At 44.2% G+C, this 27,137-nt stretch overlaps 1 protein-coding gene across 1 annotated transcript in view; it reads left to right on the top strand.

The window, feature by feature from the left end:
• The window catches only part of arhgap9 (Rho GTPase activating protein 9), a 79,531-nt gene that overhangs the window by 47,638 nt on the left and 4,756 nt on the right, over positions 1-27,137 (top strand). The window contains 20 exon segments of the mRNA XM_023995843.2: positions 2,784-2,843; positions 3,077-3,199; positions 3,383-3,472; positions 14,802-14,861; positions 16,261-16,296; positions 16,298-16,396; positions 17,428-17,529; positions 17,761-17,822; positions 17,932-18,019; positions 18,369-18,464; positions 18,949-19,047; positions 19,159-19,276; positions 19,426-19,545; positions 23,072-23,170; positions 23,311-23,318; positions 24,045-24,078; positions 24,081-24,112; positions 24,336-24,387; positions 25,120-25,251; positions 25,422-25,527. Coding sequence (XP_023851611.1) covers positions 2,784-2,843; positions 3,077-3,199; positions 3,383-3,472; positions 14,802-14,861; positions 16,261-16,296; positions 16,298-16,396; positions 17,428-17,529; positions 17,761-17,822; positions 17,932-18,019; positions 18,369-18,464; positions 18,949-19,047; positions 19,159-19,276; positions 19,426-19,545; positions 23,072-23,170; positions 23,311-23,318; positions 24,045-24,078; positions 24,081-24,112; positions 24,336-24,387; positions 25,120-25,251; positions 25,422-25,527 — 1,616 coding nt within the window.

Raw genomic sequence — 27,137 nt, forward strand, 5'->3', positions numbered from 1 at the left:
CGAGCCTGTCCCAAATTAATATAGTTGGTTCAGAGTTTGTTTTGATATTTCAACCTGCATGTCCTGATCGTGTCTGATGTGGGGGACAAAATCAACATGTGTGTGATGGTGCGTGCGGTCTGGTCAGCATGCTAGACTTGGACGGTGATGTAGTGTCCCCATGAGTGACAAAACACTGAGCCAACATGGCGCAACACTCCATATTTTCTGCTGGCTTGCCCCACCACCACAGAAAGCACTGAGCTAGGCTGAAACACCTGCATTTTGGAGCTGCCTTACTCAAGAAAACAAAAAGAGACCATGTTGTATGCGGCTTTATTAACTCAATGATATATACACCTGCTCAAAAAAATAAAGGGAACACTTAAACAACACAATGTAACTCCAAGTCAATCACACTTCTGTGAAATCAAACTGTCCACTTAGGAAGCAACACTGATTGACAATAATGTCACATGCTGTTGTGCAAATGGAATAGACAAAAGGTGGAAATTATAGGCAATTAGCAAGACACCCCAATAAAGGAGTGGTTCTGCAGGTGGTGACCACAGACCACTTCTCAGTTCCTATGCTCCTGGCTGATGTTTTGGTCACTTTTGAATGCTGGCGGTGCTTTCACTCTAGTGGGAGCATGGACGGAGTCTACAAACCACAAAGTGCTCAGGTAGTGCAGCTCATCCAGGATGGCACATCAATGCGAGCTGTGGCAAGAAGGTTTGCTGTGTCTGTCAGCGTAGTGTCCAGAGCATGGAGGCGCTACCAGGAGACAGGCCAGTACACCAGGAGACGTGGAGGAGGCCGTAGGAGGGCAACAACCCAGCATTTGTGTGATTTTGTTGTCAGCACATTCAACTATGTAAAGAAAAAAGTATTTAATAAGAATATTTCATTCATTCAGATCTAGGATGTGTTATTTTAGTGTTCCCTTTATTTTTTMGAGCAGTGTATATTATTTACATTGTTTCCAAACTGACATGTGACATGTAGTAATGCCAAAATAACATGCAAAACAGGAAAGCCCCCCTAAAAAATGTGACAAGCATTCCCCCCTAAAAAATGTGGGGCTCAAAACATGAATGACGGGTAACCATTGGTGCCTGGTCTTGTCCATTCTGTTCTAATGAGTCCTGTACAGCTTGTGGGCATTGTAGAGGGAAACAGACACATAATGTACTTGTTCCTGAGAGTCTTATCTTTAAGTGATGTGGTCATAATATTTTGTAGCTTAAAACTTCTATYGGATAGGGGGCGGTATTTAGACATCCGGATGAAAAGCATGCCCAATGTAAACATACTYTTACTCAGGCCCAGAAGCTAGGATATGCATATAATTGGTAGATTTGGATAGAAAACACTCTAAAGTTTATAAAACTGTTAAAATAATGTCTGTGAGTATAACGGAACTGATATGGCAGGCGAAACCCCGAGGAAAAACCATCCCAAAAAAAAGAAATTCATCCTACCACTGATTTCAATGGCGGGCACTTTTATAATAAGGCGAAATCATGCCCGATTGCAGTGCCTAGGGCGTCCACTAGATGTCAAGAGTCTTTAGAAAGAGTTTCAGGCTGATTTTTGGAAAGAATAAGCCAGAAATTGTAGTTTTTCTAGGTGGCTCACATTTTGGCTGTAGTGTTTCCAAGCGCGTGAATGAGAGCGCGTTCTTTGGTATTTTTCTCCGGTAAAGACAATAACGATTCTCAGTCTTAAATTTTATTTTTTATTTGCGTATTAGGGTACCTATTATTTGATTATAAATGTTGATTGACTTGTTTGGATAAGTTTATTGGTAACGTTTGGGATTAATTTTGTATGCATTTTGAAGGAGGGAAACCGAATGGATTATTGACTGAAGCGCGCCAGCTAAACTGAGTTTTTATGGATATAAAGAAGGACTTTATCGAACAAAAGGACAAGTTGTAATGTAACTGGGACCTTTTGGAGTGCCAACAGAAGAAGATCTTCTAAGGTAAGGCATAAATTATATCGCTATTTCTGACTTTCGTGTTGCAACAAATGTTATGCATTTGTGTGCTGGGCGCTGTCCTCAGATAATCGTACGGTTTGCTTTCGCCGTAAAGCCTTTTTGAAATCTGACACGGCGGCTGGATTAACAACAAGTTAAGCTTTATTTTGATGTGTTGCACTTGTGATTTCATGAAAGTTTAATATTTATAGTAATTTAATTTGAATTTGGCGCTCTGGAAATTGTCGAAATGGGACAGTAMCGTCCCACTGATCCGCAAGATTAAACGGTTGAAAAGATAGAACCACATCTGTAGGAAGAAAACTGAAACTGCTCTGTTTATTATAACTGCGTCTAGAGGCTACTGACATAACCCCAGTTTTCAAATCCCCCTAGTTTAGGAACCTGGTGTATCTATAGGTTGCACATGTCACTCAGCCCCAGCTGTCATTAGTAGAAAGACTATAGTTATGTAACATGGGGGGGGGGGGGGGGGGGTAAAGCTGCATTGTATTTTTAAGAAGTTAAGCATTAATCAGGTAGCCTAGCCTCATCATCACTACAGCGTCATAATCACTATAGCCTCAACATCACTGTAGCTTCATCATCACTATAGCTTTCATGGAAAGATGATTTTCCATATGATGTTCCTTACTTTTCAATCTATTTCAGTGCAATAGATGGCTTCCTATATCCTACGTTACATGATGTACCCGTTCACTAGAGTTAGTAGACATTGGTGACCTTGAGGTTTTCCATAAGCCACGTTTTCATGTTGATCCCGACGGGTTCTCCTCTCTACTCTGCCCTACATCAGGTAAAGAGGCYGAGCCAAGCAGAACCCCCCAGTCCTGCCCCTGGTCAGCGACCACTACAGGTGATTTTTGTTTGTTTATTTCACCATTTGATTCTGATGGAGGCCAAAAAACMTAATGTTTTTTAAAATCTAAAATAGTCTAACTAATATGTTTTTAGGTTTGAGTGAGAGTTCCTTTCAAACCGTTTTTTTTTAATTTTTTTTATCACATAGCCACCACAACGTGCCTACATGATATCATAGAGGATGACACGCACAAAAGCAATACACTTATTTCCATTGTGGCTCTGCAGGTGCTGGAGCTATGGGAGCAGTARTCGGACCCCACCACAGGGCGATGCTTCTATGCAAACACCGTTACCAAGGAGAGGTCTTGGAAACCCCCCCGCAGAGCCCGCGAACGCARCCCCAGCCGGGTAACAGACATAATAGAACGTAGGGTCTTAGGTTAATAAGAACAGCCCACTTATTGTTAAACAGTACTATTTTTGGGATAATAGAGTCTACCTATCAACACTGATGTTAGTATTGCTAGCGATGAAAAATGGTGAGACAGATGTACATTGAAACTAACACTTATACTCTCTTCCCTGCTATAGGCTAGTCCGATGCAGCCACAGACATTTCCACAGGACACCAACAACCTGTCATTACCCATCCCAGGCACAGGAAATGGCAACATGCACAGGGTAGGCCCACCTACAGGCTCTGTTTCCTGTCACACGGTATCTGTCCTAATGTCTATACAAATGGTTACAATTTCAACCGTATGTATGGCATGCACAGGGTAATGATCTTCATTTGATTTCTTGTGGCCTATAGCAGTATGCCTGAAGACACCGAGAGGCTTCAGAGGAGAAGTGGTGRACTGTATCACTGAGGATGTGTTATCTTGTCACATAGCTATGTTATCATCACAGAATCAGAGCACCACTGTATCAATACGTAGAGATGTACTTTTGACTGGCTTAACGCCACTCTACCCTATTTCCTGCTAGAGTGTCCTAGCTACACACACAAGATTTCGTTATCACAGGATCATTACACAGATAAATGTCTCCATATACAGATGTACAGCTGGCTAAGTTAGTGTCACTCAACCCTACTYCAGTATCATTACATAGACATACAGAGCATTAACATTAACACCTGCTCTTTCCATGACATCGACTGACCAGGTGAATCAAATTAAATCAAATTGTATTTGTCACATTTGTCACATTTCACCTTACAGTGAAATGCTTACTTACTACAAGCCCTTAACCAACCATGCAATTTTAAGACAAAATAAGTGTTGAGGAAAAAATAGATAAGTAAATAATTAAAAATAAAAGTAACAAATAATTAAAGAGCAGCAGTAAAATAACAACAGCGAGGCTATGTACAAGGGGTACCGGTACAGAGTCAATGTGCGGGGGCACCGGTTAGTCAAGGTAGGTGAACGATATGATCCCTTATTGATGTCACTTGTTATTCTATTTCTATGAAAGTCACTCTACCATACTTCCTGGTCGCCAGTGTAGGCCGTCTCGTCTCKGACGGCATTGCTCAGAAGCAGAGTAACAGAATAGGGGTGCTGATCTAGGATCCGTTTTTCCTTTTGAGARCATAATGAAAAACATCCTAGATCAGCACTCCTACTCTGACCCTTTTTGAATGTAGCACCATCTAGGGCTCAGAGCTAGAATTACACCTCATGTTCCAGATTAGTGCTAGAGAGACGAAATAAAAAAAGGGATTATTAACTAGTCTACTGTACATCCTCCTAATTTCACCAGGTACTTCTTTGTTTACTTAATAACATAGACAGTGAGAGTCTCGCAGGCCTTAAACACTCAAGCAGAGCTGTATGGGTAGACATGGCACCAAGACTCCACAAGTTGTCTTGGGAACACTTTGGCCCCATCCAGAAACAAGCTCAGACCCAAAATGCACGTAATATACAGATGTCCGATCTTCATTTGATTAGTTTTTTTTTTTGCGGACTATGTTCCTGCACATCAGGAAATTCAAATGAGCCTTGTGATTTAGATACGTTCATCGAAAACCCGCAGTTCTCTTTCTCTGCATGCGGGGGCAGTCAAGTCATTTTTACCAGTGGAGCCATATTTGTCCATATTCTTTAGGCTACCCGTTTAACTCTATCCATTGTCACATAATGAAAGGTGTGAAACCCCATAATAGGCTTCCGTTTGTGTTTCCCTGGCTGAGCTGAGGGCCTTCAGAGGACATCTTAAGGTTTCTAACGATCCTAAGGTCAGTTCAATCGAGGCCTGGGGTGGTCTAGCAATTAGAACATCTGCCTTCAGCATGCACATATAGGCCTACCGTGTCAGTGTGGGTTTGATTCCGGCCCATGCCCTTCTGGCAAAAAATAACTAAATCCCCCCGATTGCCTTGATTTAGTTGTACATTTCAAAAATGGGCAGTCCCAGATAGGTGCAGTGAAATGTGTTGTTTTACAGGTCAGCCATCATAGTACGGCAGCCCTGGAGCAAATTAGGTTTAAGTGCCTTGCTCAAGGGCACATAGACAGATTGTTCACCTTGTCGGCTTGGGTATTCAAACCAGGGACCTTTCGGTTACTCGCGCCAACTCTCTAACCGCAAGGCTTCCTGACGACTTTCATCCCGATCTAGATAAGAAATGACCATTACAGACACTTTTATTTTAAAGAAAGTTGTATTTAATGGATAACGTAAATAGCAAACAAATAAAATTGTAACAGTATGCCACACCAACGATAATTTCCATTCATACAAAGTGTCGGTTTAAATTGCCACAGTGGATTTGCTGTGGTAAATGAGGAATGCTTGTCAAATAGATAAATTGTTCTTAGTCTGTTCAAAAAGGACTAAGTTGTTCCGATGATAATACCAACCAGAGGGCGAACATACACTGTATATACAAAAGTATGTGGACACCCCTTCAAATTAGTGGATTCTGCTATTTCAGCCACACACCTTTCCTGTTTAGCATGACAATGCCCTCGTGCACAAAGCAAGGTCCATACAGAAATGTTTGTCGGAATCGATTTGGAAGAACTTGACTCGCCTGCACAGAGCCCTGACCTCAACTCCATCGAACACCTTTGGGCTGAATTGGAACGCCGTCTGGGAGCCAGGCACATAATGAAAGGTGTGAAAAACGATAATAGGCAATTGTTTGTGTTACCTGGCTATTGTTGCTTTCTGTGCATGTTCTTTTAATCAAGTTAGCCTACCTTGTATTATTTATGATCATATGTTATGTTGGACGTGTGCTAACAATCTAATTGTTATTTGTCCAAGGATTTATTATTTCTTTAAAGTATTTTTTAAGGATTAGGGGCAGTCCCACTCCTTTCGTAATTGCTTTGCTTTTATTGAAGAGATAGAAAAGTGTTGGAAAAACAGGCAAGATAGGGGAGGGTTAGTCAAAGGGCAGTGGGCCGGATTCAAACCTTTGCCTACTCCACTAGCTGTAACCGCTTGAACACACAGGCACTGAGGCCACCAGTAATTAATTCTGCCTGTTGCTTGCATTGAATACATAATAAAACAACTTTTAATTTTTTTGCCACTAGGGAGCAGCTGGAAGCGGTGTTTGTATACAATGCACACACCTTACCTACGTTCTACTTTATGTAAGGGTGCATTGGCCATCTAGCAATTCAGGCAAATGCCAAATGGGCTGGACCATTTTTTAGTTGGGTGGGCTGATCGAAATTGACACACACAATGAACATATATATATATTTAAAGAAGTATGAAAAAGTTGACATGGCCATCGGCCCATGTTATTCTAATCTATAATGAGCCATTGGCTGATCAGTGCAGGAAACCCTTCTAGATCAGTGGGCAACGGACGGCACGGTTTTCTCATAGGATGAGCTGAGGTCACGCAAACTTGCGTTCAAAGTCAAACGGGACATCAGCAAAGAGACCTAGACAGCCATGATCATGGATTGTAAAAAAAAAAAAATGAAAAGGATGCCTATAAACATAGAATTAGCACATTCTACATTGTCACCTTACACAAAATGTTATATTTTTGAGGCTGCTAAAACCATGATTTGGTCAACAGTAACATGCATTATCCTTATGATTCCTGTAATGAAAGGTTCTGCCCCTTTGCCTCTTACGCTGTGATGAGCAAGCCACTCTCCTCTACCCCCGAGCACTCAAGAGAAAAATGCATGCTGAGCGTATAACATTTCAAAATGCAATTGTGGAAAAAACACAGAGTTGGAAGCTTCGTTCCCTTCCCCCTGTCAAAAAGAGGAGGGTCTCAGCTTTCTGTAGGTACAATTTTTATTTCTCATCTCGCTATATTCAGCTTAATACCAACTATTTTACAACCAATATATGATATGGCTTTCAGATATGGAAATGCACACTGGCCATTGCAAGGGCATAGGCCTATAGGTCTCATAGGTAGTAGCCTATGACTGCAATTTATTTTTAGGACATTACATTTACTGTTGGATGAATACCTGGCTACTAGCAGTGGGTAGCCTATTACATTTAGAGATAGTCATTTAGTTAATGTGTTGAGTTTCCACTTCCTCAGGTGTTGACCACAAATGAATTAGCCTATGATATTAGTTAGCGCACATAAGATGTATGTAATTCAGATCTATTGAACAAAACAAAACAAAAATAATTCTGGGGGTCCTATTTGAACAGTGAAATATAGCAACAACAGTCATGAATTTTGGATGGACAATTATTGACTATCACTGGATTAGGTTGCACATCAAAATATCTTGAGTGATGGATTCCTGCTTGGACGTGTCAGATGAAACCAGGTATTTCTTGAAGACCCCAGTAGCCTATTTATTACATTTCTTAATAAAGCATCATGAATGACTTCATAAAATGATTACTCATGGGTTGATGCCACCAACTGTAAAAGTTCATGGCACCAGTGAAAAATGTTAGTCTGGACTCCTGTAGTAACTAGGTGTTGATTCAGAGGAACACATATGACAGACACTAATTTGCGATATAGCCCAAGTCGTTAGTTTGGCTTTTATAACGTATAAGGCTTAAGCAGACAGGCAGGACAGGCAGACAGGCAGACAGGCAGACAGACAGACAGACAGACAGAGAACAAGAAGAAGCACAGAGTGACAGCAGAGAAGATGCTGAGATAGATAGACAGCACAAGAGGCACAGTTATAGTGGTGAGTGGTATCTTCAGTGGGGTTTTTACACATTGTATTTGTTTTAAACACGAGCTGGTAAAAAAAAAAAGAACCACTCACTAGTCATTGGTACAGAAATGGTTTGGAAACGCTTTACTCTACTGTCAATGTTATGTATCAGCACTACTACCTGTGTCTAAGTTGGGTGTGTGTGTATAGCTGGTTGCCTGCAAGGGGGGTGTGAGCTGGCGGTGTGCACAGTGACATGGGCTGGTGTGGATAAAATTCCAGGGCGGAATTCTTGTCCCAGTCCGCGCCTGAGGCTACGTGCAGGCTACAGCGTCTTGTGTGAATTCTTATGTGGATTATGATAAATTGCCGTATTTTGTAGGGGGTAGATGTATTTTTCGTTGGGCAAAATCAGGGCAATTGTTTTATTGTATGTTGAAGGAAAAGAATAGGTAGAATAAACTATAGGTTTCCTCAGTGCTTGTGTGTCCAGCGGTTACAGTCACTGACTCCGGCACACATATGCCAGCGTCGGCATGGGTTCATATCAGGCCCCCTGCCATTTGACTCATGGATGATCTTCTATTTTTGACGCATTAATTCTGCATGCCTAAAGGGTTAAAACAGAAACAACTCAAAAATGAACAGTTTACCCATTCATTCAGAGTAGTTAAGGTTAGGGCTATGGTTTGGGCAAGGTTTAAAGTAAAATAAAAAATGACATGCCTATGTATCATCAGTATTCATAGTGTTCTTTAGTGCTTGCTAGAGCATTGTGAGCTGCCGCAGGGCAGTGGTCTAAGCAGCGCACTTCTGCTCTGAGCCTCCTGAGTTCTCTCCCAGTACTGGGCGATATGACCAGCCTGTGTCTACATTAGGCCCACAAGTTAATTTAATTCATATTTCAATGTTTTCAAGAAGTAAAACGAATAGTTATAACGACACAGGGCGAGACCCAGATGCAGACGGTTTGAGTCTCTGATATTTATTGAAAAACAAGGGGCTGGCAAGAGGCAGGTCAAGGACAGGCAGAAGTTCATAAACCAGGTCAGAGTCCAGAAGGTACAGGGCGGCGGGCAGGCTCGAGGTCAGGGCAGGCTGATTGGTCAGAACCGGAAGGACCAGAAGAAACAGAGACTAGGAAAAACAGGGGCACGGAAAAGCACGCTGGTTGACTTGACATGACAAGACTAACTGGCAACAGACAGACAGAAGACACCGGTATAAATACACAGGGAATAACAGGAACAAGTGGGAGACACCTGGTGGGCGGTGTGGACAAGCACAAGACAGGTGAAACAGACCAGGTGGTGACAATAGTTTTATCATTTTTACATCAAAGAAAAGTGTCTCAGCTCAATGAAATCGTCTTCGGATTTACGAAATTAAATATTAAAGCCGCACAATAGAGGCTTTCAATCCACACCAAAGACCAAAACTATATTGACAAATTAGACATAGCTATAAAACGTGGACGAGCATCCACACTGGAGGAAAATGTATCGTTCTACAGTAGGACCTACATCTGTCAATCAACTGATGGCACAAATCAGCTCATCAACTCAGCCAGGGAAACACAAACAGTAGGCTATTATCGGTTTTCACACCGTGCATTATGTGACAACGGATCAATCAATAAACTGTATTTATAACGTCCTTTTTACGTCAGCCGCTGTCACAAAGTGCTATACAGTAACCGAGCGTAAAACTCCAAACAGCAAGCAATGCAGATGTATTAGCATGGTGGCTAGGAAAAACTCCCTAGATACAGTAGGATAGGCTAACGGGTAGCCTACAGAATGTATTGTAATATAATAAAATAACAAGGGGCCTATTGCAACCATCGGTGGCACTAGATTATCGCAATACATGCAAAATGTACCCGCACAGCTAATCTTAATAACAACCATTATTGGTCACCTCTAACCGGAACAATTTAGTCCTTTTTGAACAGACTAAGGGGGATTTATCTATTCGACAAGCATGCCATAGCCTACAATATAAATAAAGTATTTAATCGTTTACCACGGCAAATCTACTGTGCCAATTTACCCAACAATTTGTATGAATGGAAAGTGATGTTGGTGTAGCCTATTTTTATTATTTTACATGATCCAAAAGCGTCTGGTATGGTCATTTCTCATCAAAATATACCTGAACTGTCCATGTTTGAAATGTGTAAATACATCTTGTCAATCGGGGGCATTTAGATATTTGTGCCAGAAAGGCGTGGGCCGGAATCCAACTTATGCCGACAAGGTAGGCCTTTATGTGCGCTGAAGGCAGCAGCCCAAACTGTTAACCACCCCAGGCCACCATTGAACTCAATTTTGACCTAAGCATACACTTGACATTGTCGGAGCCCTAGTGGAGACCAATATCTATCTTATGTTATTAAGCTACAGTTGAAGTCAGAAGTTTACCTACACCTGGGTTGGAGTCATTAAAACTCGGTTTTTCAACCACTCCACAAATGTATTATTAACAAACTATAGTTTTGGCAAGTCGGTTAGGACATCTACTTTGTGCATGACTGTAACGCTCGTCTGAAGAGGTAGACCAAGGTGCAGCATGGTAAGTGTTCATGATTCTTTAATTACTCAGAACACCAAACAAAAACAACGAAAAAGAATAACGAACGTCACGTTCTGCAGGCTTCACAGAGCTAACAAAAAACAAGATCCCTCAACATAGGTGGGAAAAAAAGGCTACCTAAGTATGATTCCCAATCAGAGACAACGATAGACAGCTGCCTCTGATTGGGAACCACACTCGGGCAAAAACGAAGAAATACAAAACATAGAATGCCCACCCCACATCACACCCTGACCTAACTAAATAGAGAAATAAAACGGCTCTAAGGTCAGGGCGTGACAGTACATCCCCCCCTAAAGGTGCAGACTCCCGGCCGGGCATCTACCCTTGGCGGCAGCTCCGGTTCGGGGCGTAGCCCCCGCTGCGCCTCTGGCTCCCCCCACATTGGTGGCGCCTCTGGTGCGGGGACCCTCGTCGCCGGCCACCGGATTGGGGACCCTCACCGCAGGCCCAGCACTGGGGACCCTCGCCGCAGGCCCCGGACTGGGGACACTCGCCGCAGGCCCGGGACTGGGGACCGTCGCTGGAGGCTCCGGACTGGAGACCGTCACTTTAGCCCGGCATGTGCGGAGCGCAGGCACAGGACACACTGAGCTGTCACATAGCACCGGAGACACAGTGCGCAGAGCCGGCGCAGGATACCCTGGGCCGAAATGGCGCCCTGGAGACCAAAAGCGCTGAGCTGGCCCAATCCGCCCTTGCTGGATGCCCAATCTAGCGTGGCACTTGCGGAGAGCTGGCTCCGAGCGCACCGGGCTGTGCACACGCACTGGAGACACCATGCGCTTTACCGCATAACACGGTGCCTGCCCGGTCACTCGCTCCCCGCGTTAAGCACGGGGAGTTGGCTCAGGTCTATTACCTGACTCCGCCAATCTCCCCGTGTGCCCCCCTCCCAAAAAACATTGTGCCAAATCCTTGTATCCTCGCCGTTCCGCTTTTGCTGCTTCCATCTCCTCCTTAGGACGGCGATATTCTCCAGCCTGCGCCCAGGGTCCCTTGCCTTCCAGTATCTCCTCCCATGTCCACTCTTCCAGAAAACACTGCTTGGTCTTTTTGTGGTGGGATCTTCTGTAACGCTCGTCTGAAGAAGTAGACCAAGGTGCAGCGTGGTGATAAGTTTTCATGATGCTTTAATTACTCAGAACACCAAACAAAAAAAAACAAAAAATAACGAACGTCACGTTCTGCAGGCTTCACAGAACTAACAAAAACAAGATCCCACAACATAGGTGGGAAAAAAGTATGATTCCCAATCAGAGACAACGATAGACAGCTGCCTCTGATTGGGAACCACACTCAGCCAAAAACAAAGAAATACAAAGCATAGAATGCCCACCCCACATCACACCCTGACCTAACTAAATAGAGAAATAAAACGGTTCTCTAAGGTCAGCGCATGACAATGACACAAGTCATCTGTTTACAGACAGATTATTTCACTTATAATTAACTGTATCACAATTCCAGTGGGTCAGAAGTTTACATACACTAAGTTGACTGTGCCTTTAAACAGCTTGGAAAATTCCAGAAAATTATGTCATGGCTTTAGAAGCTTCTGATAGGCTAATTGACATAATTTGAGTCATTTGGAGTTGTACCTGTGAATGTATATCATGGCCTACCTTCAAACTAAGTGCCTCTTTGCTTGACATCACGGGAAAGGAAAAGAAATCAGCCAAGACCTCAGAAAAAAAATTGTAGACTTCCACAAGTCTGGTTCATCCTTGGGAGCAATTTACAAACGCCTGAAGGTACCACGTTCATCTGTAAAAACAACAGTACGCAAGTATAAACACCATGGGACTGTGCAGCCATCATACTGCTCAGGAAGGAGATGCGTTCTGTCTCCTAGAGATGAACGTACTTTGGTGCAAAAAGTGCAAATCAATCTCAGAACAACAGCAAAGGACCTTGTGAAGATGCTGGAGGAAACAGGTCCAAAAGTATCTATATCCACAGTAAAACGAGTCCTATATCGACATAACCTGAAAGGCCGCTCAGCAAGGAAGAAGCCACTGCTCCAAAACCTCCATAAAAAAGCCAGACTACGGTTTGCAACTGCACATGGAGACAAAAGATCGTACTTTTTGGAGAAAGGTCCTCTGGTCTGATGAAACAAAAATATAACTATTTGACCATGATGACCACCGTTATGTTTGGAGGAAAAAGGGGGAGGCTTGCAAGCAGAAGAACACAATCCCAAACGTGAAGCACGGGGTTGGCAGCATCATGTTGTGGGGGTGCTTTGCTGCAGGAGGGACTGGTGCATTTCACAACATTAATGGCATCAGGAGTTAGGAAAAATATGTGGATATATTGAAGCAACATCTTCAGACATCAGTCAGGAAGTTAAAGCTTGGTCGCAAATGGGTCTTCCAAATGGACAATGACCCCAAGCATACTTCCAAAGTTGTGACAAAATGGCTTAAGGACAACAAAGTCAAGGTATTGGAGTGGCCATCACAAAGCCCTAACCTCAAATGTGTCGGCAGACTGAAAAAGCGTGTGCGCGCAAGGAGTTCTACAAACCTGACTCAGTTACACCAGCTCTGTCAGGAGGAATGGGCCAAAATTCACCCAACTTATTGTGGGAAGCGTGTGGAAGGCTACCCGAAACATTTGAACAAGTCAAACAATTTAAAGGCAATGCTTCCAAATACCAATTGAGTGTATGTAAACTTCTGACCCACTGGGAATGTGATGAAAGAAATAAAAGCTGAAATAAATCATTCTCTCTACTATTATTCTGACATTTCACAGTCTTAAAATAAGGTGGTGATCCTAACTGACCTAAGACAGGGCATTTTTACTAGGATTAAATGTCAGGAATTGTGATAAACTGAGTTTAAATGTATTTGGCTAAGGTGTATGTAAACTTCCGACTTCAACTGTATATAAAACGGTTGTTGATGTGTATGGCTGGATTTCGGGTACATGTTTGTACATTTGAATGTTGCAGTAATAGGACCCAGGCCTAGCGTTTTAGCGAGCGAGAGAGACAATTATTTTGATAGCGTGCCTTGATGCCGGTGACTTGATTCCTCCCGAATGGAGAGAAAGATAACTGATATTTTTCAGGGACTCATGAGGCTCATTTGAATTTCCTGGTGCAGCAGGAAAATTCTCTGCGACAAAAGAGTGATCAGGTTAAGATCCGACATCTGCAGGGGTTGTACAGTGTAACAATGAGCCATTACAATAGTTGTTACACTGTACTTACAGGAATAACCACAGAGTATTGTAAGGTAAAGTTGTGTCTGGGCCTCATTTAACTTCAACCCCAACTGACCTATATTGCTAGTGTCACCATGGTAACTATGAAGATAAGAACATTCAAGGAACTCAATTCCAGGAGCTAAAATAAGTCTCTGTGCTGTTTTAACTGTTAGTGTTATATCTCTTAGTCTCGCACATGGCTTCCTGGTTGTGCAGAGTGGGAGCGATTGTAGATGCTGATAGTGTTAGCTTCCTTATAGAAAGGGGAAGTTTGGTGAGAGAGAGAAGGGCATAAGGGCAGAAGTGGTTTAGGGTTGTATTTACTTTGTTCAAGATATAGAAAGCTACTACAACCGACTGACAGTGGGGGGGGACTAACTCTCAAATGGATTAACAAGGAAACACTTCATATCAGTTTTGTTTTAATCTGGACTTTCATCTGATCGAGGTCTACAAGCTGAACAACAGTGTGTCTGTAAGTTAAGAGTCGTAACCCCCCCTACATTTGTGTGTGAGATTGGAAAGACAGCACTACTGTTATGTGTCATCAGTTAGCATATAGGCTCATGCTAGTGCTGTCATCTTTGCGGTTGGTAGATAAATGACCATTATGACTGTACCTGCATGTGTGTGTGTATGTCCCGGTTTTATGACAGCATGCAGGTCAGCAGAACGCTAGGTTGAAACGGTGACAATGCGCCCTGTGCTTTCACTATTACTGAACTGCGGTAAGGAGAGCACCCAGTCATGCGGTTCATTAGAAAAGTTTCAACTGCCAGTCGTTGGCGCGAGCGTTGTGCGTGTATGCTTGCAAGCTACTGTTCAATCTGCATCCTGTTTTTCATAATCAGGATGAGTGGTGAAATATGACGTGCTGGCAAGTCAACTGACATGTTTGGAAAGAAAAGTGTGTATTCATGCATTTAAGTGTTGCTTAATGCGTTGGAAATTATAGGCCAGTGTTGGTTTCAATATGCCTGTGTAGTGAAAGCAAAAGATACACGGACTGTAAGGCAATAGATCAATAAATAATTTGTCTTCTTCTTCTTCTTCTTCTTATCATCCAGCTATCTCCAGACTTCCTCTTCACTGGCCAGAAGCCTGACAGTGGCTGGGAGCTGGAACAGGTGAGATTAGATTGAACTTGAATTTACAGATGATTACAGGGGAAATAATTTCCTGGCATCGAACAAGGAACTCAGAGTACAGTTGATGTGTAAAACAACAATATCTACAGTATACAAAGGAATTCCCCTATTGGGGCTATCTGAAGCAAGCAGTCTTACTTCGTTATCCTCTTCGTACCTTCTGGCACGTAAGGCAGTGAGTGGCAAGACCTCTCCAATTCTAATGATCAGATGTTCAGGAATTGAAGCTAAAGATGGGGCCATGGTGCCAAACAGGCTTTAGAATGTCCGAGGCATTCTTATGTGTTCAGACACTCTTTATAACACCAATCAAGAATCCAGTTGACACAATGTCATCTTGTGATGCCAGGTGGTATGTCGCAGTCCAGTGTTACTGCGACACGTTTGCCTCGCAGTGAGAATAGAGGCAGGTGCCTTGTTTGCCTGGACCCTTATCTAGCAGATCTGGCTCCAAAACAAATCCTCAACCACTCATCATGGAAAGATGGCACACATCAAGACSGGTGTTTGTTTTTCATCTCTATGGCACAATCCGGTTGTTCTGGTCAACAGTATTGCACCGTATAGAAAATGGGGAGCCATTTGGAACAGACCCTGCTTATGTCGTGAGGTTGTGATTTGTGTGTCGGGCCGTGAGTTGTGTGTCATAGGCAGTGGCAGCAGCCTCCTGTCTCTCAGCCCATGTGTGAAGTGGAGTGAAACAAAGCTGATCAAAACAGAACTGGGCCAATGAAAACCTCTAAACCGCTCCACAGTTAGTTTACCATCTGGCTCAGTGTCAACAGAGAATAACAGAGCATTAAGGGACTTCACTGTTCTGGGCCAGTGACCCCTGGGTTGTGTGTCGGGGCATGGCCAGTGTGTGTGTGTGGTGTGTGTGTGTGTGTGTGTGTGTGTGTGTGTGTGGTGTGTGTGTGTGTGTGTGTGTGTGTGTGTGTGTGTGTGTTGTGTGTGGTGTGTGTGTGTGTGTGTGTGGTGGTGTGTGTGTGTGTGTGTGTGGTGTGTGTGTGTGTGGTTGTGTGTGTGCGAGCGACTCTGCCAAACATTTAACATTTAGTCATTTAGCAGACGCTTTTCTCCAGACCGACTTACAGGAGCAATTAAGGTTAAGTGCCTTGCTCAAAGGCACATCGGCAGATTTTTCGCCTAGTTGGTTCGGGAATTCGAACAAGGGACCTTTCACTGGTCCAACACTCTTAACCGCAAAACTACCTGCTGCCAAACTCACTATGAGAAGGGTCCATATCAAATGGCTTTAAGCAGGTTCTGGATAGCAAAAGATAGTCTGTAAATCAAAACACAACGAATATACACACAGTACACTTGGGAGTGTATCACAGTGAATAACTTGTCCTCCCTCTGTGTTGGTGTCCTGTAGAGTATGCAGCGAGCAGTATCCTCAGACACCATCAGTAACAACAGCCTTCAGTACGGGAGACAAGGAGGCCCTACTGCGTCATGAGACAGAGCAGCTCAGCCACTCACGATCCATGATACTGCTTGAAAACGTCAAGGTACTGTACAGGCACGCTCAGAGGCAGGCAGGTAGGCAGGCAGGCAGGCAGGCAAACAACACACACCACACACACACACACCACAACACACACACACACACACACACACACACACACACACACACACAACACACACACACACACACAACACACAACACACCGCGAATAAGCATACAAACAGAAAAACACAGGCGCACAGAGGGGCATCATGCACCTCCAAAATCTGAGGGGCCACTAAGTATGTGTGGATGGTTTTGGGTTGGCCCGGAGGGGGATATGCCCCTGGTCCATAAGGAGGAGAATTTTGCACTTCAAACACTTCGAACACCTGAAAKAGCTTTTTTCCTGCAATCTAGCTTAATTCTGCTTAATTCTATGTCATAAAAAAAACGTGGGTAAAATATTGAAAGTAATGTGAGTCTTATTCAGTACATTTAGTTATTGCTTGGTTTTTTAAAGTCTACCAACCTTGCCAGCAGACATGCAAGTTAAGATAGTTAGACAAGCTAGCTACTTTAACTTGGTTGACAGCCTGAAATGTCTTCTTGGTAGCTAGTTATGAGGTTGGGAGATAAGGAACCTATCTGGGCTAGCTAAAGCCAACTTCATACATTTGCTAGGTGGCTAGTAGTATAACAGAGAAACAACAACAACAACAATAACACATTTAAATTACATGATTTATTTATTTTTTACAGGACAAATCTGAGGGGGCATGTGCCKCTTTGCCCCCTAAGGGCATGATGCCTCTGGGTGCACAGCAGTGGAGGCTGCTGAGGGGTGGAGCCCTCATATTAATGCCTGGAACGGAGTAAATGGAATGGCATCAAACATATGTTTGACGTATTTGATACCTTTCCACTTATTCCACTCCATTACCACGAGCCCGTCCTCCCCAATTAAGGTGCCACCAACCTCCTGTGGTGCACACGTACTCAAACTAATGCACACAAGCAAGCAGAAACACGCATACACACACATACAGACACTATATCTGTCTAGATGTAACAGTCTGTATGTGTTGTTCCTAGCTGGGTCAGCAGTGCAGAGACTGCTCCTATCCTGTGACCAGTGTGGTGGTGGAGCCTCCCTCTCCAGCCAGCTCTCCAGACAGCAACGACAGCTCCACACCAGTGAGAATCACATCTTCTACCTTCCTCCTCCACGTCTCTTCTCCACTGTCCCTGTTGTGCCCTGTCACCAAAGGCCACCTGCCTCACCCACTGCTACTGCCCCCACTATCTCATGCCCCACTCTACCCTCCTCCCCCCACCCAATGTCCCCATGTCTCCACTGACCCTAATGTTCTCACTACTAGTTAGCTATCACTCTAATGCCACTCTCCCCATCTCGCCCATCCCCAGGAGCTGGAGAAGGCAGGTCTCCTGAATAAGACCAAGATAGCAGAGGGAGGCAGGAAGCTGAGGTAAGACAGGCTCATCTTGGAGGGATTGATGTTAATACTACACATAAGATGGAGTTTTTCCTCAGTCCCAGGAGTTTTTCCTGACCATGTGACTCGGTGTATGTTTTAGGAAAAACTGGAATCCATCCTGGGTYGTTCTGGTTGGGAATAGTCTGGTTTTCTTCAAGGATCCCAAATCTCAGACCCCCTCCAGCTGGGTAAGACCGTGTTATCCACCTTGAAACACATAAAACCCACAAATGTTTTATAACATGATAACTACAGTTAACAATGTATTAGTCTCTCATGACCGATTGTTAATACACCGTCACTGTCTTGTGAAAACCTTGTAACAACATTTTGGCCCAACATTGAAAGCAGTCACTCCCCGCAATGTGTATTTAATGACTCTAGTACCAAKAWWWTMTATTCAAAATWGCTTCTGAAGTTTCATAATCATCCAACAGAGACAAAAAAATGAGTAGCTGGTCAGCTGCGGTTCTGGGTTCCCAGATTAAAAGTATATCACTCATAATAATGATTGTGTGTGTGTGTGTTTCTTTCCAGAAACCAGGGAACAGTTGTCCAGAGAGCAGTGTAGACCTAAGAGGAGCMCAGCTACAGTGGGCCAACAATCTGTCAAGCAAGAAGAATGTCTTCAAGGTCAGATACACACCAGGAGGGAGGGATGGAGTGGAGTAGGAAGGGAGGGAGTCATTAGCCTAGCATATCGAACCACCGTTTTCTTGTTTGGATATCATTTAAATTAKATTTTTAAGACACTTTTTTTCACCCTGTATTTTGGGGAAGTCAAATGTGGATATTTTAGTCCTACTGAAATGTTTCTGTGAAAAAAAKCGTTATTTCCTCCTCTTGAGAGGAAGTTGTGTATGTGTTGTAGCTGTGTGCGCCAGAGTTAGAGCCAATTCAATTTCAACTCAGTCAACTCAATATGCCTTAAAAATTCAACTTTAAGAATTGAAAATCACCATTCGTTCTCACCGCAATTTAAATTCATTTCCCGAATTGACTGAATGGAAATACAATCTTTGGGAGTTGTAGCATACACTACAAGAAGTACTACACTGCCTAGGAAGTAGTGTTTGATTTGGGACTAACCCATGGTATTTGTCTGTCTGTGTGGTAGCTGAGGACGGTGACAGGGAATGAGTTCCTACTGCAGTCAGAGACAGATTCACTGATTAGAGAGTGGTTCAACACCATCCAGAGTGTAATCGACCGTCTGGTGAGTCTCACCTTGTGTGTGTGTGTTTGTATGAGTCGGGGGGGGTCCTTTATTACCATCAAAAACCAAAGACATCTGGCACCAGTTGAAATTCTCTTCTCTGCTGTGTAGAACCGTGAGAATCCTCTGGAGAATGTCCTAATGTACTCTCTGAGGAAGGCGGGCAGTGTGGAGATGTTGGACCAGAGTGGAGACGAGGAGGACGGTCGAGGGGGATGTAAAGCATCACGTGAGTCTCTCCTCCATCCACTGCTCCAAGGATGCTGCTCTTGTGCTGTGGCTGACCATGTGCTTCCTCTGGTGGTGCACTCCCTCCTCTCTTTCTCTTGTTCTCCCTCTCTCCCCTTTCTCTCATTCTTTCCCTCCCTCCTGCTGCAGTCCCTCGTTCTGCTTCCAACGTGGAGAACTCAGAGAGGAAACGTGTTCGGAGCAGACTGAAGAAGTTCATCCTCAAGAGACCTCCACTACAGATCCTACAGGAGAAAGGACTCATCAAGGGTACGTCTCTCTCTCTCTCTCTCTCTCTCACTGACTGACTGACTGACTGACTGACTGACTGAGATCACTTAGAGAATGAGATCACTTAGGGGTAAATCCTAAACGACCACACATCACGCCGAATGTTGATCTGCCGTTCATTCAGCATGCTTAAAAAATGTGATTTCCTGTGTTTTTAAAAAATATATATAGTACCAGTCAAACGTTTTGACACACCTACTCATTCAAGGGTTTTTATTTACTTTTACTATTTTCTACATTGTAGAATAATAGTGAASACATCAAAACTATGAAATAACACATATGGAATCATGTAGTAACCAAAAAAGTGTTCAAGAAATCAAAATATAGTTTATATGGGAGATTCTTCAAAGTAGCCACCCTTTGCCTTGATGACAGCTTTGCACACTCTTGGAATTCTCTCAACCAGCTTCATGAGGTAGTCACCTGGAATGTATTTTAATTAACAGGTGTGCCTTGTTAAAACTTAATTTGTGGAATTTCCTTCTTAATGCGTTTCAGCCAATCAGTTGTGTTTTGACAAGGTATGGGTGGTATACAGAAGATAGCCCTAATTGGTAAAAGTCCATATTATGGCATGAACAGCTCAAATAAGCAAAAAGAAWTGACAGACCATCATTACTTCAAGACATAAAGGTCAGTCAATACGGAACATTTCAAGAACTTTGAAAAAACCATCAAGTGTTATGATCAAACTGGCTCTCATGAGGACCACCACAGGAAAGGAAGACCCAGAGTTAKCTCTGCTGCAGAGGATAAGTTCATTCGAGTTAACTGGATGGTGTTGAACCAACTGCACCTCAGATTGCAGCCCAAATAAATGCTTCACAGTTCAAGTAACAGACACATCTCAACATCAACTGTTCAGAGGACACTGCGTGAATCAGGCCTTCATAGTCGAATTGCTGCACAGAAACCACTACTAAAGGACACCAATAATAAGAAGAGACTTGCTTGGGCCAAGAAACACAAGAAATTGACATTATACCCGTGGAAATTTGTCCTTTTGTCTGATGAGTCCAAATTTGCAATTTTTGGGGGTACAGGTTAGTCGAGGTAATTTGTAAAGTGCATAGATAATAAACAGCGAGTTGCTGAAGTGTAAAAACAAAGGGGAGGCGGGGTTAATGTAAATGGGGCTGCATTTACATTACATGGGGTGGCAGGGTAGCCTAGTGGTTAGAGAGTTGGGCTAGTAACCGAAAGGTTGCAAGTTTAAATCCCCCAGCTGACAAGGTACAAATCTGTCGTTCTGCCCCTGAAAAAGGCAGTTAACCCACTGTTCCTAGGCCGTTGTTGAAAATAAGAATTTGTTCTTAACTGACTTGCCTAGTTAAATAAAGGTTACAAAATAATAGTCTGGGTGGCCATTTGATTAATTGTTCAGCAGTCTTATGGCTTGGGGGTAGAGGCTGTTAAGGAGTCTTTTGGTCCGAGACTGGTGCTCCGGTACCGCTTGTCGTGCGGCAGCAGAGATAACAGTCTATGACTTGGGTGACTGTAGTTTTTGACAATTTCTGGGCTTTCCTCTGACACCACCTTGTATATAGGTCCTGGATGTCAGGAACCATGGTCCCTGTGATATACTGGGCCATACGCACTACACTCGGTAGCGCCTTATGGGCAGATGCTGAGCAGTTGCCATACCAGATGGTGATGRAACCAGTCAGGATGCTCTCGATGGTGCAGCTGTAAAACTTTTTGAGGATCTGGGCACCCATGCCAACTCTTTTCAGTCTCCTGAGTGGTAAAAGGTGTTGCCGTGCCCTCTTCTCACCTGTCTTGGTGTGTTTGGACCATGATAGTTCGTTGGTGATGTGYACACCAAAGAACTTGAAATGGTCGACCCGCTCCACTTCAGCCCCGTCGATGTTAATGGGGCTGAAGTTTCCTTCTTTTCCTATAGTCCACAATCAGCTCCTTTGTCTACCACTGTTGTGTCGTCAGCAAACTTAATGATGGTGTTAGAGTCGTGCTTGACCAKGAAGTCATGGGTGAACAGAGASTACTGGAGGGGACTTAACACGCACCCCTGAGGGGCCCCAGTGTTGAGGATCAGCATGGCAGATGTGTTGTTGCCTACCCTTACCACCTGGGGACGGCCCGTCAGGAAGTCCAGMATCCAGTTGCAGAGGGAGGTGTTTAGTCCCAGGGTCCTTAGCTTAGTGATGAGCTTTGTGGGTACTATGGTGTTGAACGCTGAGCTGTAGTCAATGAACAACATTCTCACATAGGTGTTCCTTTTGCCCAAGTGGGAAAGAACAGTGTGGAGTGCGATTGAGATTGCATCATCTGTGGATCTGTTTGGGCGGTATTTGAAATGGAGTGGGTCTAGGGTTTCCGGAATGTTGGTGTTGATATGAGCCATGACCAGCCTTTCAAAGCACTTCATGGCTACCGGCGGTAATCATTTAGGCAGGTTACCTTCGCTTTCTTAGGCACAGGACTATCGTGGTCTGTTTGAAACATGTAGGTATTACAGACTCGGTCAGGGTGAGGTTGAAAATGTCAATGAAGACACTTGCCAGTTGGTGCACGGATGCTTTGAGTACACGTCCTGGTAATCCGTCTGGCCTCGCGGCTTTGTGAATGTTGACCTGTTTAAAGGTCTTGCTCACATCAGCTACAGAGAGTGTGATCACACAGACGTCCGGAACAGCTGGTGCTCTCATGCGAAGCGAGCATAAAAGGCATTTAGCTCGTCTGGTAGGCTCGCGTCACTGGGSAGCTTGCAGCTAAGTTCCCCTTTGTAGTCCGTAATACTTTTCTAGCCCTGCCACATCCGACGAGCGTCAGAGCCGGTGTAGTAGGATATATATATATTTCCACACTATGAGGTTGGAATAATACTGTGAATTTGTGAAAATTATGATAATACCCMTTTAGTGTAAGAACTGTTTGAAAAGACTGCCTGAAATTTCAGCCTGTTTTGGTACGATGGAATTTTGGCCTGACTGGTGAGATCACCTGGTGCTAAATTAGCTAATAGACCAATAAGAAAGAGAGTTCCAAACCTCTCTGCTAATAACAACTTGTTTTCAGTTTTACAGTCCCAACTCTGACTGCTCCCAGACAGTCTTAGCAAAATTCTTGCTTCAGAAAATACTCTTTGCCAAGAAGCAATTGTTGTTTATTTTTTACAATTTTAATTGAACACAGTGTACTTAATTGTTAGCCAGAAATGATTTGATATTGAGATAAAAACATCTGCATTAGCACTGTAATATCCACTTAAGTTGAATGTCAACTTAGTCTCCCATTGACATCCACATATGACTAAGTGAAAAATCGACTTAAGTGGWAGTTACATTGCGACCTTTCAATTCCATGGAACTGGAGATCTTTCCAAATACATAAAAAGTAGTTTTTTTCCACTTCTTGAGGAAGTGATATGATGTGGGTTCCTCTGTGTATCTCATGACCTCTGATCTCTGTATTGACTGTAAGTCACTGTGGACAAGATGATCTTCAGTGTTCTACATGCCCGTGTTGTTGTCATTTACAGACCAGGTGTTTGGCTGTTGTCTGGAGATGCTGTGTGAGAGAGAGAACAACACGGTGCCTCGCTTCGTCAGGCTCTGCACTGAGGCCGTGGAGAGGAGAGGTACAGCACGGAGGGAGGGGGATGGAGGTCGAGGAGGAGGGAGGGAAATGCTGTGGGGAGAGAGAGAAGAACACGGTGCCCCGCTTCGTCAGGCTCTGCATGAGGCCGTGGAGAGGAGAGGTACAGCGCGGAGGAGGGAGGGATGGAGGTCGAGGGAGGAGGGAGGGAAATGCTGTGGGAGAGAGAAACAACACGGTGCCCCGTTTCGTCAGGCTCTGCACTGAGGCCGTGGAGAGGAGAGGTACAGCGCGGAGGAGGGAGGGATGGAGGTCGAGGGAGGAGGGAGGGAAATGCTGTGGGAGAGAGGAAGACACGGTGCCTCGCTTCGTCAGGCTCTGCACTGAGGCCGTTGAAGAGGAGACGTACAGCACAGCCCTATAGGATTTGATGGCTTTATGTAAATGGTTGATGCCAGGGTAACTGAGGTTATAGCGGTTGGGCCAGAAAAAAACGGTTGCTAGTTCAAGTTCCCAAGCACAAGATGAAAAATCTGTTGATGTGCCCTTGAGCAAGCAAGGCATTAACCCTAATTGCTCAAGGGTCGCCATTGATAATGTCAGACCCTGGCTGTGACCCCACTCTCCGAAGGTGTCTAAGGCGAAGTTGGATATGCAAAAAAAAACATTTTCCGATTGAAATATGAATCACTAATTTTTTTATTATTTATCAATATATTTATTTGTTGCCAGTGTACATGTAGTACCGGGGTGTGTTGCCAGGGTTAATGTAGATGGGTGTTGTTGCCAGGGTTAATGTAGTATGGGTGTTGTTGCCAGGGTTAATGTAGTATGGGTGTTGTTGCCAGGGTTAAATGTTGCCAGATTTACATGGCAACATTAGTATTAACATGTTCTGTGTGTGTTTCAGTCTGGAGACGGACGGGATCTACAGAGTGAGTGGTAACCTGGCTGTATACAGAAACTACGCTTCCTAGTTAACATGGTGAGAGAGGAGGGGAGCGTGAGGGAGGAGAGAGAGAGAGAAAGAAAGAAGAAAGAAGAAAGAAAGAAAGAAAGAAAGAAAGAAAGAAAGAAAGAAAGAAAGAAAGAAAGAAAGAAAGAAAGAAAGAAAGAAAGAAAGAAAGAAAGAGGGGAGGGAGGGAAATGGGCTGGGATCATAGCAACTGACTCTAGGTTGCTTAAACAACTGTTTGTTGATTACAGAGCGAGCAGTGACCACTGATGGACGTTATATGTTCCCTGCGGAGTTGGTACAAGGTAGAACTCAGACGAACTGGCAGCACATAGCTTCGAGCCAAATCTATGCATATGTGTGCAATGTCTGCATTTATGTAAAAACACATGTTTTTTCTGCCTCTAAGCTTTCCAGCTGCTGGAAGTTTGTATATTGTGTTGTCTTTGCACAGACATGCTGAGTAAAGTATCAGTTAAAGGTGCATCAGTTACCGTGTTCTTTACACAGTCTATTGGTGCCGTCAAGTGGCTAAAATAGACTACTGCAGCGAGCATTTTGCTCCAGCTAGCCATTGTTGCGCTGCCTTGAATCCTGACCAAGGTTTCTCAACACTCCTCTAGAGTCGAGACAGTAGTTCACAGTATTAGGTTCTAAACATTAACTTCACATTGGAAACTATTGTAGTTACACCAAGACATTGGGTTCACAAATYTAACCGAGGATGGCTTGAGAAACGTTGTTCAGGATTGGATGGTTGGTTGTATTGGGGTAGCGTTCCCACAAGCTCCGTCTCTCTGCGTTCTAACTATCGCCTTGTTTCACAGACAATGTACCTCTGCTACAGCTACACGCCTGCCAGCCACCCTGRCTACCAAAAGCACAGTTTTAACAGTGGAATTCATGCATTACCTTTGTGTCCCTCCCATCCCGCGCTACATCCCACTCCTTCCTCTCTCTTCAATCAACCCTCCAATGTTCTCTTTCACCTCCTCCCTTCACCCCTTTCCTCCATTATTCTCTCCTCCCACTAATAGAGAAGCTAAACCTGGACCAGAGTGAATGGGAGGATATCCATGTCATAACAGGTGCCCTAAAGCTTTTCTTCAGGGAGCTTCCTGAACCCCTGGTCCCTTATGGCTTCTTCACAGACATCGTCGAGACCGTCAGTGAGTAGCTCCTGAATTCATGAATAAATCCTCCTTCACAGACATAGTCGAATGGATTGTTTGATGGGTTGGCTAAAGCATGAATGAACAAACCAACAAATGAATGTGTCAAATGAGACAGTGAGCCACCCAGAGTCTAATATATTTGTCCGGGATGTCTGTGTGTCCAGAGATGTCAGACTACTTGGACAAAGTGGACCGTCTGAAGTGGCTGGTTCTGAGCATGCCTCCTCCCAACCACGACACCATGAGGTTCATGTTCAGTCATCTCAAACGGTATGAGACCTCTCCTCAATCTAGCCTCGTCCCTAATCTGCTGAACTGCAGTATAGAAAACTGACCACTAGATGGCGTAGTGTCCTCAGCCTTGTTCTCAGCGGTTGCCTTTCGATATGTGTTCTGTGATTGAACAGTGTGGACTCGAGAGTGCTGTGGGTCACATACTGTGGGTCGTGGAGGGAGAGGTTGAAACTCTGATGGATCAAGGATTCAGTCACACACGTAAAATAGATACTCTTCTGTTACTTTATGGTGCTTCCACAGAACTTGAGAGTGGCTGTTTATGTCGTGTTAGTGAGTCTGATGTTTGTGCCAACATGTAGCTCCCCATGGATCTGTATGTCAGTCGCCGTGTCTCTGTCTCACTGTCATTCCTCTCTCTCTCTTTTGCTCTCCCTCTCTCTCTCTCTGGATCTCATTTTCTCATCTTCTCCTCCCCCCATCCTCTCGTCACCTCTCCTCCCCCTCTCATCCCTTCCCGCCTCCTCTGGGATCTCTGTGGCCTCGTCTGCTGGAAGGAACAGCAACACCACTGCCGCCACCACTGGAACCTCTCTCCTCCATTCTCCCTTTATTTTTTTCTTCCCTCGTTCCGTCTCTTTTTTCCTATCCTTTTTTAATGTGGAAGTTTTGAGCAATTGCTGGCTGCCTCTGTGGCTTGGTGGGAATGGCAGTTTTAGAAGAAATGCCTCATGCTGTGGCTTAACCGTTTGAGCGGTTGTCCCCTCTCGCGACGCACACCCGGTACGAGCACGACGGAGCACAGCACGCGAGCACCCACAACACAGCACGCGCAGCAACAGCGGAGACACACACACACCACACCACACACACACAACAACACGAACACACAACACACACACACACCCTGAGAGCCGCGAAAACCTGAAGGGGCGTTAAGCGAGGGGAGGGCGGGGGGGGGTAGCCGCCTAAGGGTCCCTAACGGGGGGCGTGAGAGCGTGCGGAAGCGCGGAAACCTCGAGGAGCGTTTAACCCCTACACATGGGGTGGCGGTACGCGGCTGGGAAGTCCCCCATAGAAAATAGCCTTCATCCTGTTGGGGGAGTGGGACTGGCAAATATGTTCCCTAGGTGGTCAAATTTTTGGTTTACTATTCTTGTGGGGAGCTTCTGGTATGGTTAAAACATGTCCGCACGCAACACACACACACACACACACACACACACACACACACACACACACACAGCACACACACACACCACACACACATACACACACACACACACACACACACACACACACACACACACGTGTGTTAAAGTAGTCAAAAGTTAAGTATTTGGTCCCATATTCATAGCACACAATGACTACATCAATCTTGTGACTCAAAACATTTGTTGGATGCATTTTCTCTTGGTTTTGGTTGTGTTTCAGATACATTTTTGCCCAATAGAAATTAATGGTAAATAATGCATTGTGTCATTTTGGAGTCACTTTTATTGTAAATAAGAATAGAATATGTTTCTTAACACTTCTACATTAATGTGGATACTACAATGATCATGGATAATCCTGAATGAATTGTGAGAAATTATGAGTGAGAAAGTTACACGATTCCGGGGAGGTTAGCATTTTTGGTTGGGTAT

This window comes from Salvelinus sp. IW2-2015, linkage group LG11 (genome assembly GCF_002910315.2).
Source record: "Salvelinus sp. IW2-2015 linkage group LG11, ASM291031v2, whole genome shotgun sequence".
Taxonomy (NCBI): domain Eukaryota; kingdom Metazoa; phylum Chordata; class Actinopteri; order Salmoniformes; family Salmonidae; genus Salvelinus; species Salvelinus sp. IW2-2015.